The 22,999-nt window shown below is 43.8% G+C and overlaps 1 protein-coding gene across 2 annotated transcripts in view; it reads left to right on the plus strand.

The window, feature by feature from the left end:
* HSD17B14 (hydroxysteroid 17-beta dehydrogenase 14) overlaps positions 1-22,999 on the plus strand; it is a 104,323-nt gene that overhangs the window by 55,445 nt on the left and 25,879 nt on the right. For both annotated transcript variants that reach the window (XM_069200702.1, XM_069200701.1), the window contains exons 4-7: positions 6,054-6,120; positions 7,434-7,525; positions 9,927-10,031; positions 21,845-21,912. In XM_069200702.1, coding sequence (XP_069056803.1) covers positions 6,054-6,120; positions 7,434-7,525; positions 9,927-10,031; positions 21,845-21,912 — 332 coding nt within the window. The remainder of the gene's footprint in view (positions 1-6,053; positions 6,121-7,433; positions 7,526-9,926; positions 10,032-21,844; positions 21,913-22,999) is intronic.

Consider the following 22,999-nt stretch of genomic DNA (forward strand, 5'->3'; position numbering starts at 1 on the left):
CAAATCAATAATATTACCTTTAGGCTCTGTCTTGATAACTCTTGGGTGAATCACCCTACTTTTCATGTCTCCAAGATGAAGTCTTTTATGCTGATCCTTTTCGTCAGAGTTCTGCTCTCCCTTCAGTTAATGGTAGACGGAGAACCAGAGTATGAAGTTGGCAAAATCTGTGGTTCCTGGATTTTCAGAGGACGCTTATAGTTCTCATTGTTCATTGAAAGGGCTATCTTGCTAGTGAGCATTTTTGGGTTGCCACCTCTTCAGTCCATGCCCATAGTTTGACATGTCTAGCCTTTCTTGAGTAGCATGAAGCTTCAAGAGAAGGGCTATGCTGGTGTGATAGTGACCTTGTGTGGTCCAACTGTTCCTGGGTCTCAGGAAACACTGCATGAAGCCTGAAGGTGTGGTCTGTTGGTTGCATTCTCCTGGCACTGCCTTCCTTCATGCTCCTGGGCTCCTAGTGGCTGTTTCTTGCTCCTCCAGCTCTAAAATGGTAACCACCTGCCTAAGGGTTTGCAGCTGCCTTTTAAAGCTGCTCCTCAGCTAGTCTGCTTCAGTTTTTTGTTCTTTTTCTTTTCCATCATGGCTGTTTTTTCTTTGATTCCTTTCTGGTTTTCCCAATCCTTTGTGTTTCCTGTATTGTGATGTTTGATGTCATTTCCTGTATCTGTTCTTTTACTATGTAAAGGCTTCAGTCTGGTTCGAGGGTGCATCAGAAGAAAGATGTGTTCCTTCACTTGTTTCCTTGCTTCTCCACTTGCTGATCCCGACTTCTCGATCCTGAAGAATTACACTATTGGATTCCAGATTCCTGGTTTTCTGCAAGTCTTTGAAGTCTTCATCCAACAAGGAGTTTTTTCTTTAATGACTTTGGCTTTTGACTCCTGTGAAGATGCCAGCTTGTCAAATGCACTTGCCTGCCATATATTCCAGGGTGTAGACATTGTGGCTTCTGGAAACATTTGCCCATATATTGAATGGAGAAAGACCCAGATTACGGGTAAGGAGTTATGAGCTGTACTGAGGCATGCAAGAACTTACAGCATTTAGGCCATTGCCACATACTTTGCATAGCATGCTTGGTAGGCTGAACTACTAGGCAGCTCAGACTGCAAAACTTCTCTGAGCTGAATCGCAGCTGTTTTATTTGCAACTAACATGCTTGCAGTAGGACTGCCCTACTGACCCTTCTTTTTGACCCACTCTACTACAATAATGTAGTCCTCTGACTACTTCTGAAGTGAACAAAATGATCGCGTGTCTATAAGTATACAAACACACTATGCAATCATATTCACAGGTGCTGCAGGATACCACCCCCTACATTTCCACATGTTAGCTGGTGAGGTTTGTCAATAGTCTAATTATTAATAGTCTACATTATAGAGATGATGTCGGCAAAAAGGGGTGTCAAGAGACAGATGAAGATTAGAGGGATACTGTTTTAGGAATACTGACCAGTTTGAAAAGGAGGCTACATCCAGGCTTCTTTTGCTAACAAATTATGCACTCAGTCCCTAAGGAAAGATCACATAAAGTTGCAAATACTGACCTCAGGAAAGCTCAAAGAGAGTGGGGGAGCAGCAGCGGGAAGCAGCTGAGGTGATGATTTTGCACATGTCATGGACGGGTGTATCAGGGAAGAGAAACATGGGATAACAAGTTCAGGGATTTTGGAGTAAAGTAGCTTTAGGGTACACCATCTCATTTTTCTGACCTATCTCATATCACCACTGAAGTCAAGTGAATCATACTATGACCGCTTTTGATGTATCTCAGACGGTGCTTAATCATGGATAACTGGGAGCATGTTCCAAGATAATCCAAAAGTAAATGTTTAGATGTTTAGCTCTCAATTTAAGGAGACCTGGTGAGTGTGGCAACAGTGCAGTGGAAAGAAATCTCAAGACTACAGGAGGAGCTTAACAAGGCAACCATTCTTAGATGCCCTTCCCCAAAACTAGACCCAATTAAAGTCACATAATGGAGTGAAGCAAGCTTCACTCAAGTCATGTAGTTCTAAAACAACAATACAAATCCTCCTCTACAACACCCTATGCGTGCTCCAATAATGATCCACACCTCTAATTCACCTGCAGTCAAAGCTCCTGCCTACAGTGCACTACCTACCGGACGTCATCCTCCAAAGACATAAAGTCATTTAATAGAATAGCACATGGGGTTTTGCCAATCCCTAGTAAAAGTAGGGCAATTGACTCAATAGAGAACTTTAATAGTCAAGTGCCTGCTGTTAGCATCAAGAAAATGTCATGCTAACATCATCATCATCATCATATACTTTATTCGACCATAGGTCATAAAAGTTACACATTAAATTGTACAAAAAAGGTACGTTTTCTTCATTATACTTTTACACTGGCTGAAAATAGTAAGGTTTAGAATAGGAGAAGCTTCTATAGGCAATGGCCTACTATAATCCACCATTGATCCCGATACATAACTTAACATTTAGATACCAGGGTTTCTGAGACAATTACTTCATAACGTTAAAATAGTACAAATATTTAAAACTCTTAAAACAATATGGGATGATTTCAAAATACATATTTCCCAGATGGTATCATCATCAAGATAAATACAAACTATCCGACCCAAGATGTAAAAATTTAAAGTGCTGATTTGATGTTACATAATAATATAATTCCTTAATAATTTAGATGGCATACTTAAACAAAGAGAGCCTACTACCGGCACAATCATTTGGCAAATTTAAGCACTGTCAAGTCGTTAAGACACAGTGATAAAAAGCTTATATATTGACTTAAAATGGTTATCGGATTCATGTTAAAATGGCACGAGTGCCAGACAGATGCATAAAAAATAGCTATTTATGGCTAAAACTAGTGTTAAAATGGCAGAAACACATAATGATTACCTACATAATGTCTGAAAAATCTATTCCGAGCCCTATCCAACCCACTTCATCCAGATCATCTTCATCATCAACTTAGTTCATCAATGACCATAAAAGCACATAAAACAGAATATAATAATTCTTAAGTAAATAAATAAATACATGTCTGTAAATAGGTGTAAAATATTAAAAAAATAACTTGATTTGCACATATGGCTCTAAATCTTACCTATATAAAGATAAGACCTTAAATAACTTTTTGAAGATGGCAACGTATGCGCCAAGCTGTTGCTAAATACTTACTTACTGAAAGAATTACGTCAGCTGAATTATGGCTTTTTAGAACCCGTAGAGCCAAGGAGCAATTCTTGAATCCCATGTCCCTGCAAATCTTGCGGATCCATTTTGTTCGCGGAATCGCATAGGCTGGGCAGAAGAACATAAAATGCTCAATGGTTTCAAAAATACTGCCACAGGCAGGGCATGTATCGGGAAGATTAATCGACCCCCACCTATGAATCAATGACATCAGGGGCACTGAGCCAAAACGAAACCTTGCGTATAAGCTCTTGCCTTGCAAGTCCGGTATCACATCCAAATAGGATTCAAACTTTGGGGACCATTTAGTATCAGTAAAGGAATTAGTTAAGCGACCATGGGATTTATGGATTATGTAGTTGTCCTTAACATAAGACCAATAGGTTAACTTTAAAACATTTTTGTGCCGTCTCTCTAATTTGTGGGGATTTTCCCAATAGTCGCCCAAGCCCAAAAGCCTAAGCCAATGGGCCACATGGCGAATCCAGGGAAGAGTATTAGCATTTTGGCATTTCAGTAAATCGAGTAATGCGGTCTTATATATATCTAGTTCGGGGGTTGTCCATAATCTAATCCAATAAAGGAGAGGTCTTAGAGTAGCTAGATCTGCTACTCGGCTTAGCCCCAGATCTAGAAATATTGGAAGCAAGGGTGTAGTGCGTGGACATGCAATTAAAGCCCTTGCAAAGTTGTTTTTCCCCACACTGATCTTATTGCAGTTAGCGTAACCCCATACCTCCGCTCCGTACCGGGCTGCACTTTGAGCCTTAGCCGTGTAAATTTTTATTGCTGGGGAAACAACCTTTGTAAAGGAGCTTTGATAAAAACGCATTATGGATGAGGCTCTATGTTGAAGGAGCCCTGCACTTTTCGTAATCTGCTCTTCCCATAATAGTTTGCTGGTTAACCTAACTCCCAAGTAATCTATAGAGCTTACTTCCTTCAGCGGTACTCCCTCAATGTGGATGGAACATCTTTTCCTAAGTCCCTTTGATAAGACCATCAATTTTGTTTTGTTAATGTTAACCTCCAGCCCATAATCGCTACAGAATTGGTTAAACCGGTCAACAAGGGTCTGCAACCCCATTGGTGTCTTAGAAATGAGGAGTGAATCATCGGCAAAGAGCAAGATAGGGATTTTTTGTGTATTCAGGGAAGGGGCATCATTCTGGCCTGTGGACACAGCCTTTACTACTTCGTTGATAAATATAGTAAACAGTAGGGGGGCTAACACGCAGCCTTGGCGAACTCCTCTTCTGATTGGAATCCGTTCTGTCAGTTCGCCTTGTTCACCCCACCTCACTTGGGCATAAGTGTTCTCATGCAGTCGTTTTAACAGGAGTAAAACCCCATGTCATGCTAACATTATATTAACAAATGTGCTTAAAGTCTCAACTTATGAGATTAAAGGAAGACTCAATAGTGCATTTCAGGCTCAACTAATGTAAAAGGCTGGACCACGTGTGGTCTGATGGAGTGATCCCAGGAGGCTATGGCCAATTAACATTGCAGAATGGGAGCCAAAAACTGACTGCAAAATAGTTGGCTGTGCGGTGGGTGGCAAATCTTAAAACTCTATAGTGCAGCGAAAATTTGGTAATGAGAACATCACACTTTCACCAAAGGCCATGAAGATGAAGCATGTTAAATAAACACACAATTCAACTACGAAAGGGTCACCTTGCTTTTGATGGTGTAAGTAAACAAGTTGTCTTCTGGGCCAGAATGTTTCATGTCAGTCACTTGAGTTCACTTTTTTGTGCGTTTTCTTGCTTGCCAAGTGTCGGGCTTATGCTTATTATGAGATAACTTAATTTCACAAGGCCCTCCACTGAATGTGCATTGTACTTTGAAATGTAGTTTTTTTCTCTATAAAAAGTTAAAATAAATATTTATAAGGGGGCAGGGGCATTCGCAGAGTGGCTTTTAACCAGTTCGAGAATACGAAACTTCTTTCTAGCACATGCTAACTGCCCAGAAGTCAGGTCATGTAAACAGTCATCTTGCCTTCTCATGCAAACTAGATAACATAAACATCAGAAATGAAACCTATGTCCAAAAAGAAAACGAATTGATGTTAAGTCTTTTATTGCCTATGAGGAGCAAATATATTAATTTCCATTAAAAGTCAAGCAAAAAGGTATGACACTAGTACCTATAGCTCTTAAGCACAATTCACACATATTCTACACAATGTACCTGATTTAGTTTATGTAGCCAGGGTTTAATGCCACAGTTTCTTAAATATTACTGTATAAAAAGTATTCACGTACCAGAGTTGACTGTTACAACCAAACTGTCAATATTGCTGCCTTTTTCAGAACATTTACCAAACGTTTTTATATGGTGGTGTTAGTGGGCATAACAAATGGACATAGATTACAATTTTAATCACTGGTGGTATCGGAGAAACGTAAAGTTTGCTCATTTTACGTACTTGTGCCCATGATAAGTCATTAACAAATAGATTTGTGTTGAGATCTGGTCTGGGATTCTGAAACAACACACTAAGATGTGACCTCTCCTTGTCGTTAGTATTATATCATCCTTCACATGTTCATTACCCATGATCCTCTAGCTTGGTTCAGCTTTGTCTTTTCTGTCTCGGTAGAGGGCAGAGGTTGGCACATTTACCTTTTACTGAACTAAGCATTTTATTTAGTTTCATTGTGGTGAACCTGCCATACATCCACTGTAAGCTGGCTATGTTGAGAGACTTGTTAGTTAGCAGGAGCATTCATCTTGTAAACCCAAACTGCTAATGATGTGGAGTACTGCCAACCACTGTTACGCACACTAGTTCTGTCTGTTTAATGAGGTCTTTCAGAACCACCTAAGTCTTCCCTCTTATTTTGTACAGAGACTCATCGAGGTGACAGTGGAGCGATATGGAAAGATTGACTGCCTCATCAACAATGCTGGCTGGCGTAAGCACTGTTTCGATGCAGCACACAAGTTTTATTGTGGGGACGCAGCCAGTCAACCAGTACCACATCTGTGTGACACTTTGCAAGGAAATTATGTTCATGTATCCATATGTGTATATTTATATCTGTTTCTGTGTGTTGCTCAGAAGCAGTGTGCTTCATACATCAAACCAACCCGCTCTCCACCTAGAATGTAATAGAAAATGTTTCTATACACAACAGTAGTAAAAGCCCTTCTTGAGCAAAGGCTATTTTTCTGCAAGTCAAGTCTCTGTAAAAACAAAAATGTGATCATGATGCCATCAGGAGCCAAATTGTTCTCCTGATATCCTAAATATGCACTCCATCGAGGGTGAGAAAATGTATTAGAGAAATTCAAAACCTTCATTGGTATAAATAATGTGAAGAGCAAAAAGTTCAGCTGTAAAATGAGTTCTGTTCTGAGTGAGAGAAGACCATGTCTCAACACGGCAAAGGAGGAAAGAGTCTCGGGAAAGGGGACGCCAAAAGCAGGCAAGTAGTTTGGGGCAACATCCAGAGCACCCCTAAGCCTGCCATTTGCCACTTAGTGGAGTCAGGCACAGCTCTGGCCTTATCTATGAGCAGATCCATGGTGTGTTCAAAGTTTTTCTGGAGAATGTGATTCAGGACGCCGTCACCTAAACCGAGCATGCCAAGAGGAAGACTGTCACCCATGGATGTGGTGTGTGCCCTTAAGCACTAAGGGGTGCACTCTCTACAGATTTGGCAGCTACAACATTTTCTTTCTCTTAAAAAATAAAGAAATAAATCAAATGAACCTTGCACAAGGTATACCGTAGACTTAGAAATACGAACATGTTTTGTCACAGAAAGAGAGGTGAGCCATGGCATGCTCGATGTTCCCTCCAGGCTAGGAAAAACTGATGTATCAACTGAACAATGTCAAAATGGAAGTGGTGAATCCATGAACTAGACTTCAAACAGCAACATATCATACAAAGGAAGTGACAAAAATCAGTACTTCTCAATTGTCGAAAATAGAGGGAAGAAACAATCCTATCAGAAACTGCATCGTATATTTTGGAAAATGTAAACATTGTATGCTTAGCTGTTTGTTATTGATTTTTATTTGCATAACTTTCGGATGTTGGTTGGTTCAGATTTTAAGGGTCTATATGAGGTGGGTTCACATAGGAGCATGATTCATGATTGATCTACAATTGTCTTTTACTTTCTGGAATCTTTCTAACCTCTGTGTCCTCTGCCTCCAGTGTATATTTTTCACAAATGACCCTGCACAGCATTAAGTCCTTTATGTTGCTTGTTTATAGATCCTCCAGAGCAGACTATTGATGACACCAGTGCAGAGGACTTCCGCAGCCTTTTGAACCTCAATCTTATTGGCTACTTCCTAACAGCAAAGGTATGTAAATGTTTGAGGTGTTTACATTAAGTGCCATTTTGCAAGGGACTTAGAACTTCTTTGTTAAGATAAGGTGGAAGAGATGCTGAAGAATCTATTAAGAACTTGTTAGGACTTGATGACCACTTACACAGGAAGAAATTGTCCAAAGTAGCAGCAGATGTAGCCTGTCCATCTGCTCACTCTTATTGATTGTATGGAATAGCTGTTATTATTCAAGGGCTTCAACATTTTATTCTTTATGGCATTTTAGACTAACGATAAGTGATGAGTAGAGTTGTCAACAACTGCAAATCATAGTTTTCTATAGTGCTGTGCAGAGACAAAGGCCCTCATTATGAACCTGGTGGTCTCATGACCACCAGGATTGCAGTGGCAGTCGGACCGCCGCCAATGGGCAGTCTGAGCTCCATATTATGGCTACGGCGGTCGGACTGCCAACACAGTCAGGATTAGTCATCACGGCGGTCTGGCAGTCATGGCGGTTCTAATCTGCCAGGGCAGCGCTGCACTGGAGATTACAACTTTGTTCTCTGCCTGCGATTTCATGGCGGTAACACTGCGATGAAAAGGCTGGTGGAGAATGGATACAGGGGGCCCCAGGGTGGCCCCTGCACTTCCCATGCACTTAGCATGGGCAGTGAAGGCCCCCCCTGACCAGCACCAGCACAATGTTCACTGTCTGCTTAGCAGACAGTGCACATTGCGAGGATGCTTGTGCACACTGCCACTACAGCATTGCCACCGACCCTATTACAAGCCACAGACAATGCTGTAGGCTGTTTCCCGTTGGGCCAGCGTGCGGAAACTTCAGTTTTTGCCCGCTGACCCAGTGGGAAGTTCATTATAGGCCCGGCGGGGAGGCAACCACAATGGTGGCAACCTCCCATTCGGGATTTAGGCAGAAGGACTTTTCCGTTGGCCTAAATCACAATGAGGCCCAAAGTGTAATTGATTGAAATGGGAACTCAGGAGCCAGTTTCTTCCTCTACAGTTAAGCTCCCCCAAACCGGATTGTTCTTTGCTCCAGTTACCACTTCATGGTAGACTGTGCACTGGCCAATTCACTACTCAACTACAGTGCTCTTGATGCTGGCCTTTCAACCTATCTAACTAAATAACTGCAAAAAAACGAAAATGAAGCCTCTGCAGATCAGAATCTCCTTCAAGCTAATCTTGTCACCTTCAAATGTCTGTAAGCATTTACGCTAAATGTCTGCAAGATTAAACCCCTACCTCCACAACCAACATCTCTGCTCACCCAAGAACAACTTTCTTGCTACCCTGGAAACAAGATACAGAAACATGAGTCACAGATGCCTTTCACCAGCTGCTCCTCCATTCCTAAAGACACTTACAACTGCCCCCTCACATACTCTCTAGGTCTAGACTGAGAACGCACCATTTCTAGAGTCTGCTTGCACCATCTCAAAATAAGCGACAGCCACAGGATGTAACATCTATGCAACTATAATGCCACTTTCCACAGACGTTTTGTGTATGCTGGATATTCAGCACCATACCCTCTGCTCCAAGGATTCTTTGCTCACGTGGACTCAGACATGTGGACACAATATACTGATTGCTTTTACTCTCTCTGTGTCTTGAAGCTGTTGAGTGTTGCAGTGCAGACAGTACAAACCACTGAAATAAACTCCACTGAATCCAGAAGGTTCATACCTTCAAACACTCATTGGGCTATCTTCTAAATTGTTTAATATCAGCTGGGATGAAAATGCAGTTTTCCATTGTGGGTCTTGTGGCCATTATTTTATTTTCTTGTTCTGCAACTCTCCTGAAATATTTTAATGCTTCTGAAGAATTTTTTGTTTAGCCCCGCATGAGGGCACCTCATGCTTAAGGTTTTCAGGCACTCTTCCTCTATTTTTCTGTGGTGGTTACCCATGATTTTTCTGTTGTACCTGTCTCGTCACAAGCTAGCAAAATTCTCTGTCATTCTGCCCTGGTGGGGCAGTTGTTCCTTCTTTGTGTATAAGTGCCTCTCAGCCTAGATCCTGTCATAGCCAGTGTGTTTTTTTTATAATAAGCACATGTAGGTACCGTGTAGTGTGCTTGTGGTTACTAGCTTGGCTATTTAACCATCCTCTAGAGCAGAGAGGGGCTATACGTGTAGGATTGTGGCTATGTGGGGAAGTGATTATATGGGCACTGGGCTCATTTTTGAGACGGGTTATCATATACATTTGGGATGGGATGCTCATACAGAGGTGCTTGGTGCTTGTACAGTTCTGGGGAGGGCTCAAATAGCTGAAGCATGCCTATATAGATGTGTGATTCTCCTTCTGATGTCTGGTCTCTGGGTGCCAGACTCTGCTCTTTGCCTTTGCTTCTCCTAGGACAGCTCCTGCAGTCACCCCCTGTTGTTGTGTATGTCTTCCAGTATGCCTTGCCTCACCTGCGAAAGACCAAAGGGAACATCATTAACCTCTCTAGCCTTGTAGGACTCATCGGCCAGAACAGTGCCATCCCGTATGTCGCCACCAAGGTAAGGGCAAACCTCGAGTGTGTGGACAAAGAAGAGGATAGTTGGCACTTTACTCTGGGCTGTCTGCAGTGGTGTGTGTTGAATTTGTTGGGTGGATATCAGTTTACAAAAGATGATGCTGATAATTACAACTGTACCACAGCTGCTTTTTCGGTACTCCGGAAAGGAAGTATTTAATACAACTAGTATGAGCATCAGCTGGCTTTGGGAGATAATGTGATAAGTTCAAAAAGACTATACTGCAGCACACTTTAAAATAAAAGGTGATACGTGAAAGAGTGTAGACATCCATTATGGAGGCAGTGTGTGACTGGATTTAGACTTGTATTTATTTAATTTGTTTAACACATATACGTCAAAACAGCTACAGAGCGCATGCGGTAACCAGAAGCAGTAGCAGACATACCATAGCAATAAAATAACACATTATCAAAACAAAATACACCATAAAACATTAAGCAGTTTACCACCTTTAAGAAACTAAGCTTGCTCTGTTATATATTGTAGGGTTGTCCAGCAAAAGTTCCAGAGGACCCGATCTAAGGCTATTTTTCACATTAATCCTGGACTTTGAAGTTTTGTTTTAAAATCACTATACACAGATATTTTTATATGATATCCTAAACATCTGATCCATGATTATGTGAAACAGAAAAGAGCACATTTGCTTGCAACATTTGAAGGGATTGTTTGTATTGTGTGATACATTTTTACATGGAAAACCAGGAGTGCAGGTACACCATCGTGTTTCAACTTATCCACTAGTCTAGACAGATTCTCCTGCTCTGCCATCACTTGGCCACTGAAAAGCTGCCACTATCTCTGAAAACATTTGTCATCAACCAGATGATGAACTGCTTCCTGACTCCGACATAAATAAGACATGTGCATGTTTCGTCTGTGGTAAACACAAAGGGGCCTATAACACAAAGTTACATTTACACATAAGTATGTCTACTCGTGCAAAATTACTCTTACAGATTGGAGTAAGTGTAAATTTACTACAAAGTTTAGAGTCACATGTCTCCACCGCCTGCAACCAGGGGGTGTGCAACATACACGAGTGAAAAGTTACTACTTGTAACTTTCTACACAAATGCAGAGCTCTTCACCACCATGGTGGAGATTTCTTTATAGGAAAGAATAAGAAAAATTATTAACATTTTTATAATTTAAAAAAATATATTTTAATGTGTTTTATTTATATATATATATATATATATATATATATATATATATATATATATATATATATATATATATATATATATATATATATTGCCCTAGAACTAATAAAGTAACATTTTAGAGCACATTACATCTTTAAATTGAGAGCCTGAGTTAGATCTCGGCGGAGGTGTTACTCCATCGCAACAGAAATTGATATCCCGCCCGCCGAAATCGAAATTCCATTGTTTTCTATTGTATTTAGATTTTGGCAGTCGGGATATCCGTCATCGTTGTGATGGAATGACCCCTCCGCCGACATCTAAATCAGACCCTAAATGTTTACTAAATAATTTAATAATTAAAATATATTTAATGTATGAATATTATATATTTTGTGATAATCAACTTTATTGTTTTTTATGAAAACTTGTCGCATTGCAGATTAAGAAAGTAATGTGTAGGATTACAGTACTTCGTACATCGATTGAAAACAAACTTTGTCCTAACCAGGAATCAACAGTTAACCCCACCAGATGAGAAACCAAATGCAAGATAAACAATATATATATATATATATATATATATATATATATATATATATTCATACAGTCCCCAACCCTTTGGACCAAACCTTGTCATACTTTTTCAGGCAGCCCCTCGCCTGGTACACAGGCTGTTCCAGTTGGGCACACAAGTCCACCCCGCCTCCATCTTGACAGTGCAGGAGGAGTACTTGTCACCCACTGTGTGGCAGTGTGTCCCTTTTCACTATCAGTAATGCAGTGCCCAGTAATGTTCTTAGTACCCCCAACACACGCCATCACACCTAAGAGGACCGTCAGTGGGAAAGGCTCTAGAGTGAGGTCTAACACAGTGGAAGGTTCTGTCAAGATTTGCGTCCAATAACCTGTAATGACGGGACAAGACCAGACCATGTGGAAAATGTGAGCAGGCGAGTGGGGACACAGATTACATTGAGGGTTAGGTCTTAGCTCGGCCTGGTAAATTCTGTGTGTCTTTGGGCTGAGTGCCGTCTACCGAGGACCAGGTTCGTCACTTCTGGAATGGTCTTAGCGCTGAGACAACCATATAAGCATGTCAATAATGCGTGAAAACCCCATCGTTAATAGCTCTAAATGGTAGTCTGGATTGTCCCAACCCCGTAAACTATTTATTGATGATTAGTACCTCAGTAGCTAAATTCTAAAAATATAAGTTGGACATACCTAAACCACCTTCGTATGTACCTCCTTGGCATTTATCCCAGGAGAGGCGCTGTCTAATGTTATGCCAGAGGAAGGCACAAGTGACTGTGTCTATTTCTCTGAACCAAAGCCGTGAAAGTTGAATGGGGTGGTTTTGAAAGATATAAAGGAAGCAGAGCAAGACTAACATCTTATAAAGTACTATATGGCCCGTGGCGTTCAGAGGCAGTGATTGCCATTTCCTAAGATCTGCCTTAGTCTTGCGGGTAAGAGGAGTGATGTTAGGGGCCCAGGTCAGGGATGAATCGAGTGCAACTCTAATTCCTAAATAGATAAAGCTAAGGTGCTGGATGGGAATATTCAGTTGCCAATCTATGGTATCGGGGATCCCTAGAGAGGGACCAAGGGGGATTTTTTTATGGCTCACCATGAGGCCAGAGGCCTCCTCAAAGACGCACAGAAGATAAAGACAACGGGGTCTACTCACTGCCGGGTGCAATAAATAAAGCAGCACACCATCGGCGTAAAGGGCAATGCGTTCTCTCTAAACCCCCACCCACCCATTTCCACCCAGTAAAGAAAGCATCCCGGTGAATCAAATGCGCTAGCAGTTCTATGGCGTGGGTGAAGAGGAGTGGGGATAAAGGACAGCCCTGTCTTGTTCCTCTACCGGTAAAAAAGCATCTGAAAGTACTCCGTTAACAGGACCTCGGGCAGTCTGCATTTGGTACTGAAGTTTCACCATGTGGCAGAAAGTAGGTCCCAGACAAGCTTTTTGAAGAACAAGGCCGCCTAGGTATCCTCAGTTCACTGTTCGAAGTCTATTAAGAATAAGGTCACTGGGGAGGGGAGCACGTGCCGGTGCGCCAGGGCGACTTGTAATCTTTGCAGACAATGGCTGCTACTACGGGTTGGCATAAAGCTGCACTGGTCGGGATGAATCAAGTGGTGCAAGGCTGTTTTCAAGCGAGTGGCTAAGACAGTAGCATATATTTTAATTTCCTTGTTGATTAGCGAGATGGGAAAGTAAGAAGCACAGGATACAGAGGGGGGGCTGAGATTTTGGGAGGACTACTATTTTTGCCTGGTCCAGATCATGGGGAAGGGCACCTCTTTCCAAAGCCTCTTTATAAAGACAATGGAGTTGTGGTATCAGTATGTCCCTAAAGTTGGAATAGTACTCAGAAGGATAGTCATCTGGGCCTGGGGTCCTGCCTGACTTCAGGGCCGTGATGGGCTCACGGATTTCTTCTAGATTTATAGGTTCGTCCCAAATCCGACAGACCAAGACTGGGAGACGAGACATGGATACCTTGTTCAGAAGTGGTGCGTCCAGTTTAACGGCAGGTCTAGGCACCGCTGTATAAAGGGTGGCATAGTACCATGCAGAGGTAGAGGCTATGCAGTAGGGGGTTGTATGGAGTGTCCTGTTCGTATACACCACTTCAGGGATCACCCTTCCTGCCAATGGTTTGCTGGATAGCCAGTATAGTAGTTTGCAATTCTTATCATCTCAGCCATAAATGTGCGTCTGAGAATCGCACCAAATTTGTTTCGCTTCTTCTAGAGAGTGAGTCCTGATTTCCTTCCTCATCAGTTCCAGGGCACGGTCCACGCTTTCTCGATTCCAGTTGAAGCACTTGAGCATCTAGTTGTGCTCTGTGCCTGTTTCTCTTTTTCCCGGTGACGCAAGAGAGCCTTGTAGTGGCTGTGTATTGTAGCCTTGCCAGCCACCTACAGCATTATATCAGTCTGGACTGTGCCTTCGTTATCCTGAAAATAAAGTTCAGTATCCTTGCGGAGTCCAGTAGAATGGGAGTTGCCTTGTAGGAACCACGCATTGAGGCGCCACACAGGCCTCTAAGTAGGGTCAGAGGAGCCAATGGTCAGGAGTATTGGGGCATGATCAGAAACACCAAGAGCAAGTATATGGGCTTGGGTAACTAAGAGGAGATCAATGGCCGGCATAAAAATCATGTTGATACAGGCATGTGTGTGGCGTGCTGCAGAAGTAGGAGTGTAATAGCGGTAACAGGAATTCCAAGTCTGCCATAGGTTGCAAAGGCCAAGAGACGTTGATCACCTGCAGTGGAGATCCAATGAGGGATCTGTAATGTCCAATCCCAGGTTGAGGACCGAGTTCATATTGCATCCAATAATGATAAAGCCCGAGGGCATCTGAGCTATTGTGTCTGTGATTGTGGCGAAAAATGATGCAAGTGCAGTGGGGGGGGGGCGTATACACTGAGTAGTTTGATAGGGTGACCGCCCATCATGCCTGTCAAGGTGATAAATCTCCCCTGGGGGTCATACCACGACCGATATACCACCAATAAATAACTGCTGTGCAAGAGTATTGCAAACCCCCGGCGCCCAGCTTAAATCCCGCATGATACACATGGCCAAATCCATATCTAGCAAAAAAGGGACAAGAGGCACCCATTAAATGTGTTTCTTGGAGAAATAGAATGGAGGGGCGAAGCCGCTGCATGTAGTGCAGCACCGCCACCCTTTTGATTTTATCTAGGAGCCCGTTGACATTCCACAATATAATGGTGTAGGGGGCCATGAGGTGTGGAAAAGAAGAAATCTGCCCTGGGAGGACTGTATGGCAGAAAGTGCTTGGAGCATACTGGTTGGGCCTGCCGTGTGAAATTGGGCTTATGTATGGATCTCAACTACCCGAAACATTGTGAATCTGCATGACATCAAAGAATAAAGCAAATAATAATGCAGCAATACAAACGTGCAGTGACTAACACCCCCAACTTCCTCCTCCCCATACTTCCCGTCCCAACTGAAGAAACATCTGTCATCCTCTAATGTATCCCCCACAAGGACCCAAAAGGAAATAGAGAGGGTATGGAGTGGTGGACCCCTCAAGGGAACAGGATCTCATAATTGCTAAACGTTGCTCTGATCAACTATGACCAGCTAGATTAGTGGTATCTGACTAAGTCTCTCCCCTCTCTGTGGGGGTGTCTGTTCTCGCTGGACTGGATCACAAGAACAGTCCCTGTGCTGAGAGAGCGCCAGGGCAGGAGACCGACAACTTGGGGATCTTGAGGCAGGTTGGGTCTTTAGTCGCCTTTGGCGAGATCCAGTACAGGAGCGCTTGGGGCAATCGGAGCCCTCTTCAGACACCTCAGGCGCACAAACCAAAGTCAGAGGGGAGGAACAGGATGCGCTGGGGTGTGCTCAGAGTAGTCATTCCTCCGTTGCCCACTCCCATGCAGATTCTGGAGTGTCAAAGAAGTGGTCTTTTCCGGCATGTAGGACCGGAAAAAGAAGCATATATTGCAACGCTCTCAGTTTCTGTTTAACTTGTTCATAGGAGCGCCGCCTGGCCGGAACCTCGCGGGAATAGTCTGGAAAGATTAGGATCCTCGAATTTTGGAAGTGAAATTCAGCTTGCGAACGGGCTTCTTTCAAGATGTAGTCGCGATCCGGAAATTAAGGAAGCAGACAATCAATGCCCTGGGAAGTGCACCAGGTAGAGGTTTGGTGGAGAGAGCTTAATGTGGCCATTCAACAGCAAACCACTGGGACAGCTTATCAGAAGGTATCCATGATTTGAGCCACGTCTCAAGGAAGTCCACAGGCTGAGGACCCTCAGCCCCTTCTGAAAGTTTGATAAAGCACAGGTTATTGCATCTTGACCGGTTCTCTGCATCTTCTGCACAATGTTGTAGCTAGTGAGTGTGAGTTAGTAAGTGGTTCACCTTGGTCTTCAAGTCCTGGACCTCCTTTTCCTCTGAGGAAATGTGTTCCTCTCTTTCGGATATGCGCCCTGTGGAGTTTTTAAGATCCTGACGTAGTAGGGCCATGTCCACTCGTACCTCCCCAATCTTATTCTCGACTGCCACCTGTGAGGACTGAATTGCCTGTACAATCTTATCGGTGTCCCCATGTTAGGGGTTGAGCTCTCCATAATGTCCCCACCTTGAGCCCCAGCTGAAGTAGTAAACTTGTCAATATGGGTTTGGTAGGAGGAGGGTTTTGCCTGTTTTGTCCTTCCCCATATCATGGATTGCTCAGTTGGTTAGTGGTAATACTCAGTGGAGGGTGCGCCTCTCGGCAGTCAACCGTAAAGGCAGGGGAAGATATATGCAATGCTCAGAGACTCTATCGTTGGTGGCTGGCAGACAGTGAAACTCTTCAGCACAGGGCTGGTGCCCAGGGTCAGGAGGTGGACCTGAGTCTGTATGTCCCCACAACAAATGCAAGAACGATGTGCAGGAAACCCATACAATGCATGTCGGCCACAGCCCTCTGTGAGCAGGCCTTTGTGTGGGCCAAAAGTGTAGCGTCCGGAAAGCAGTCTATAAGCCTCTGTAGCAATAGTCATTATTCTGATGTCTCAACCATTGGGCACCGCTAAGTGGCGAAGCCCCGGAAAGTAGATGCTCCACGCTACCCCAAGTGGGCTTTCTTACTGCTGATGTGAGCCCCCTTAATAACTAATGGCACGTGCGTCATCCCGGGAGCTTTCACGACATTGCTGTAACATTCGTTCTTGGAGGGAACACAGTTGCATCACAAGGTTCTTACAGCCCTAGTCTCTCACCGGCACTCACCCATCGCCCAAGGAACAGGCAAGGTATGGTCACACCTGTCCGTAGCAATACGGGTTTGGCAGGAGGAGGGTTTTGCCTGTTTTGTCCTTTCCCATGTCATGGACCACTCAGTTGGTTAGTGGTAATACTCAGTGGAGGGTGCGTCTCTCGGCACTCAACCGTAAAGACAACTAAAGAGAAATGCAAATGGGGCTCAAGCAGCTCGAAATGTGCTGAAGATGAGTCTCCATAAACCTTGGCGGAGGGGAGCCGTTAAAGTCAGAAGGTCCCCACCCAGTCAAGATGCCAGCCAGATAGTATCCACGTAAAGAAAGGAGCGGACTCCCCCACCACCCTGACAAATAGGACAGTCACCCATTCTGTGTTAAGGCAGTGCTCAGTACTTTAAGGCCTCGAGGTGATGGTGGCAAAGAAATGGAAGGGGCGCAGCCCGCTGGCGCGGATGCCTGCTCCAAAGTACTCACACACAGGCCATGTGGCGAGCTTGCCCCTTGCCGCGAGGTCCGCTGCCGAGATGTCTCTATGTAGCCTTCAGTCAGTGGCTGCAGGTGGGTGGGTGGCAGAGAAAGGCAGGCAGAGCCCCGCCGCAGCTCAACTCTCTGCGGTCGTGAGAGGTTGCTCCATTGTATGGCCCTGATGTTGGTAGGGGCCTCAGAGGGCCTCTGTCCCCAAGTCAGCAGGGCCCGATCAGGGAACAGCACGCAGCCAGTAGTAGGAAACGGGTGCCCCGCGTTGTGCTCCCGGCCAGGCCACCAGGTGAGAGCCCACTGTGAGGACGGCGCCGCTCAGGGACACACGCGGGTGGGCTGACACGCTGACCAGCGTCCCGGCGCAGGCCCGAGTCCGATGGCCCACCACAGCGCCACCCTTTGCGCAACCACAGGCCTCTCCTCTCCTTCATCAGGCACCGCTCTCTGGGGATTTAAGTGAGTCCACGAAACACTTTGCAGCAGGTGGGTCAAGCAGACAGTAGCATTGTGTAGAAGGCTAAAAGCAGCATGATGCAGGGGGGCCTCAGGAGTCACTTACCGCCGCCATCTATGAATCTGCCTCCTTCGTCCCGATCAAAGTTGAACTGTACGTTATGTAAAAATGTGGCTGAGCCTCTCAACAGGCCTGCTTTACCAGAGGGGCGGATAAATGATATCGGTGCAAGTCTGGTAGGCCATGTAACAGCATGGATGGCGGCGGATGAGGGAGGGGTCCAGAGCACTCATAGAGTGCGACCTCCATCTTGTTGCCCAAACCACGAACCCATGAATATTATGTTTTTAATTAGCATAAAACATTCTACCTAACAATTGCTTTTATCAATCTATAGTAAATGTAATTAAACATATTATTGTAAATCATATTTTAATGTTTACATTTTTTATTTTTAATAACATAACTAATTGAATATTCAATACTAAAAATTGTATATACACCATTTTAAAAATAATTTATTGTGTTTTTTTTTCTGAAAATATCAGAAAACAATGTGAATAAAAGAAAGATCATCAAACACATGTCCACTTATACACCTAATTTAAAAGTCTAAATAATGTAATTAGCTTAGCATTATTTCTAAAGAAGTAATATGTTAAGCCCTTGCCTCTATTATTTTCTACGGGAATGTGTTGCAGTACCTGTGAGTGCCCTTGTCATTTACTGCAGTTTTTTCACCTTTAGGGCAGTAGTAACTTTTGAAGTGCCATTTGAGAATAGCAATGTTCGTACTCTTTTGTGGTTGGGTTCTTGTGTTATCATGTCCCTTCCTGACCCCCCACTTACATCTTTCTAAAGCACTCCCATTTAGTAGAGGATATGCCACAATGTCCTACCACTCCCCTTAGTCACTCCTGTGTCACTTACTAAGTAGTAAACTTAAGTGTGTAGTGATTTACCCATAGAAAATATAGGAGAGATGAAGGTGAAGATTTCCACCCATATGTTTGTTAATTTCATTTTGTCGTAAGTAACACTACTACTGTAGTACTGCTTTACATATTACAAAATGCAGTTTGTGAATCGGCCCCTACAACTCCCTAACAGTACTGTTCTTTGCAAATAACTAACTTGCACAATCATAAAACACATCAATGCGTCTAACAGTATGCACAAAGGCAGATATGTTGCCATTCCAACTAATCTTTCCCCTGCAGTTAACACATTTCCATCGAGAAAACAGCACAGCAGAGACGGCATAGCTTTTGAAAGTCTTGGAGTGGTTACAAATGGGCCCATCTACCTGCATTGGTTCTGAAGCTGGTTAAATATTCCTCCCTGTTGATGTGCCAGTGTCTGTGCCTCGCTGAGATTTGGTAAAGATTACTTACAGCAAGTCCCACCACATGCAGTCACCCAGCTCAGACTTGCGAGTAGGGCTTTAGTCCTCTCCACTTAAACAAATGGGCCAGATCACAAAAGCATTTGTGAGTACGGGAAGCAGGACTTCAAGATTACTCCTTTGTGTACAGTTATATGCCTTTGTGACTCGGCCAGAAATGTTCAACTCCTAATTAGTAAAAGCAGACACAGTCCTTTCTAGCTGAACTAAATATACATGAGTATTCCCATTTTAGATGTTTCGGGTCAGTTCACAAAGCAAGGCATGTAAGAGTACCTAAGAGTACTACCAGAGTACCACTTTAAATATTCCAAAATGCCTTTATGAATAACCCATCCTACCCCTGTGTTCACTTCAATGAGGAGAAAGCACAACACCTGAGAAGTCTTGTTTGTTTCTGAGTCTCATGGAGTCGAGTCTGAGGTTTTATTGTTTGTAGCTTCAGGCACGGTGTTCAGAGTCACCACTTTGCCTCGTCGTGCGGTTCGCCTTGGGGTCTCCTGTGCAGCTTTGTAAACCAGCTGCAGTGTCTTTTTCAGTGTTCTACCTGTATGAGGAATCACAGAACACGCTGTACGTCTCTTCTTTTGGGGGAGTGACCTGTCACCTCAGAGTGGTCACCACAGCTCAGACGGCACACAGCCCCTTACAGGGCAGCACTGACTCATTTTTCAGAACTGTTTGGGTAACGACAATTCAGACATGTTAGCCACATAAAGAAATAAGTAAACACATTCTTTAATCAGTGGTCATTTTTTTGGGATGGACCAAGACCTGTAAAATAGACGAAATAAAACATTTGATAGAACCGAACCTGCCTGATTTGCAGGGCGGCTATGTCTATTTTGTGTGACGTTACTGGCAATAGCAATGAATGAATAGTTTTTCAAGTGACTGACACCTCCCCCCCCCACCCCTCGCAAGCCATCCCACCCCATGAACTATATTCATCGGGAAGTATTCATTTAAAACATCCAGATGCTGCATCCTACCACTGTACAGAAACCAAGCCAGATGTTTAAAAAACATAAAGCCAGATATCTAAGTTGATGTGATCCACTGGTTCGCTTTCTTCGAGGCAGCGGCTGGCTGAAACGTGCTAAGGACTGCTACCCCAGTCCTATCAGGCTTTTAAGTGTACTTTGCCAGTATCTTACATCTATTGAATTGATAAATGCCACCGTATAGATTTAATAAATAAACAACTGCGATTCATAAGAGAGCAGCTTCAAATTGGAAGAAGTGTTGTGCTATGTACTTCAGGGAGGTGTACACTTAGGGCCTCATTATGAGTCTGGCGGTCACTAGACTACCAGACTGGCAGATGCCGGCATTAGCGGCAGTCCGAGCACCTCATCACAACCCTGGCGGTCAGGCTGCCAGGGAACTGCCAGCTCCACCAGGATCTGAGATCCCGGCGGTCTGGAGGTGGCAGTGGTCCTAATCCATCAATGCAGTGCTGCAAGCAGCGCTGTCTTAGCTATTATGACCCCCTTTTGCTCCAGCGGTTTCATGGCGGTACCACCGCCATAAAAATGCTGGTGGAGAACGGGTGCATGGGACCCCAGGGTGGCCGCTGCACTGCCCATGCATTTGGTGCCTACCTCCCCGTCGGAAGTTCAGCGGACAGTGTAAACCGTCCCCCAAACTCTAATGAGCCCCTTAGTGATTACAAATAACTCATGCTATTTCTGCTGTATTCATATGAAACAAACCGGTGCTGCATGCTAAGACTATGCAAGACACAGTAAAATACAGGAGAAACAAAGATGCGCTCAGAAGCGTTCACAGGCTTGGACTAGCAGTGGCCATGTGACGAGGCTGGTATGGAGTGGGTACCTTCAAGCTGCTGGACTGGCCTTTCTGACGGGGGCTAATTTACTGAGGAAATCACACTGCAGTTTGGTGCCATCTACAGTGCTGCCGAGGGCTAATTTTACAAGAAAACCTAAGTGGATGCGGTTAAGTCTCTGCAGTATAATAATATGTGCATGCACTTAAGTGGCTGTAGGATCCTTAAAATAGACAATACTTTCAGAGGCATCGGCATGTTGGGAAAACTCAGTTGTTTCCTATTGACCAACAAGTCTCTGCTTGAGAGGAGATACTGTCTACTGACTAAGATCTTGAAAGTCCTTCAGACATGGCCTCCACTCCCACATACTGTAGTGAACTACATTGTGTGATCTTTAGCAAACACTGTTACCCCTGAGAACCCATTTCCCTTAGCCACCATAATTGGAAGGGCTTTGAAATGAGCTGAGTAATTGTAAGTATTGTTTAAAAGGAATAGACATCTTAAAAGAGCTGAGTAATTGTAAGTATTGTTTAAAAGGAATCAAAATCTTAAAACTGTTTCTGTGCTATATGTGATCTTTCACCTCTGCCATCAAAAAATGTACTTCTTATAAGCCTAAGGGGGTTAGAAATCCTTGGGGTTGGAATCCCCTTGCATGAAAATGTTTCTAGTTTGCTGGCTTCTAGTTTCCCCTACCACTAATCTCGCTGTTTTCTCTATTTCTTTTCTTCCAGGGTGCTATCACTGCAATGACCAAAGCTATGGCAGTGGACGAGAGCAAACACGGTGTCAGAGTGAACGGGTAAGCATTAGGATGGTTATTCTCAAACATAGGTATGTTCCAGTCAACTGCTTAAGTGTCTCACTCTCATGAGAGCAGCCAAAAAGGCTGGTCTCTGTTCATTCTCTGGTTAGCATCTGGTTTTGTTGCGTTCAGGGTTATGAGTCAGGAGACTTCTTTACCAGGGTCCAAAGTTTCATTGACCTACGAATGCTTCAGTCTCGATCATTGATGCTTTGAGTCTGACAAATTTACCCCACCTGTCCAATATCATTAGACAAGTCTACCCAGGCTTTCCAGTGAGGACTAAAGGCCAAGGACTTTGGAGAATCAGAGGATTGGGTCTGTCTTGGTTTGTACGTACATGCCAACATTTTGGAAGAGAACGTGGGAGATTTAAAAATAAAAATAATCGGGAGTATGTATTTCTCAAATTGACTTCTACAGAAGCAGAGGCAATTTCAGACAATAGGCAGCCAAAATAAAGCAATTTTTGCTTAAAAAATCGGAAATCCATCGCCTGAATTCGGTCTATTGGCATGTTTGGTCTGTAATGGGCTTTGTTAGGTCAAGCCTACTAGGCGGCACATGGGTTGTCTGTAGCGAGGCATATTGTGGCTTACCAAGAGCACAAAGGGGTTTTGGAGCCTGTCAAATGCTCACCATTGGGTGCCATCCCTTGTCACTCTCATTTGCCTGCTTCTAATTTGTGTCCCAACTTGCCAACTATGTGTTTGTCCCTACCTTGAAGCAGTGCCTCTTTACAGTCTCTTTGATTTGCTGTCATCACACCTTCCACTGCTTGCTTTTCAAGCACTACTTTTTTTTTGCGTGAATCACTTCATTAGAGTGCATGTGTTTTTGATCGATTCTCTCTTATGTATGTCTCTACACCTGCAGTAGGTTTTGCTCTCTGTTATCTGACTCCCTTTACTTACCCTCCAGTATCTTGTGCTTGCCCATATGCTTCTCCTCATTGCTTCCTTTCACCCATGCCCTCTGCGTGGCTTTCCCCCAGCCCTGTGTTTCTTTAACTTCTACACTGCCCCCATTGCTTTTGCTTCCCCTCCAGCCCTTCCCTATTGCTTTTGCGCCCCCTCCTGTATTG

This window comes from Pleurodeles waltl, chromosome 7 (genome assembly GCF_031143425.1).
Source record: "Pleurodeles waltl isolate 20211129_DDA chromosome 7, aPleWal1.hap1.20221129, whole genome shotgun sequence".
Lineage (NCBI taxonomy): Eukaryota > Metazoa > Chordata > Amphibia > Caudata > Salamandridae > Pleurodeles > Pleurodeles waltl.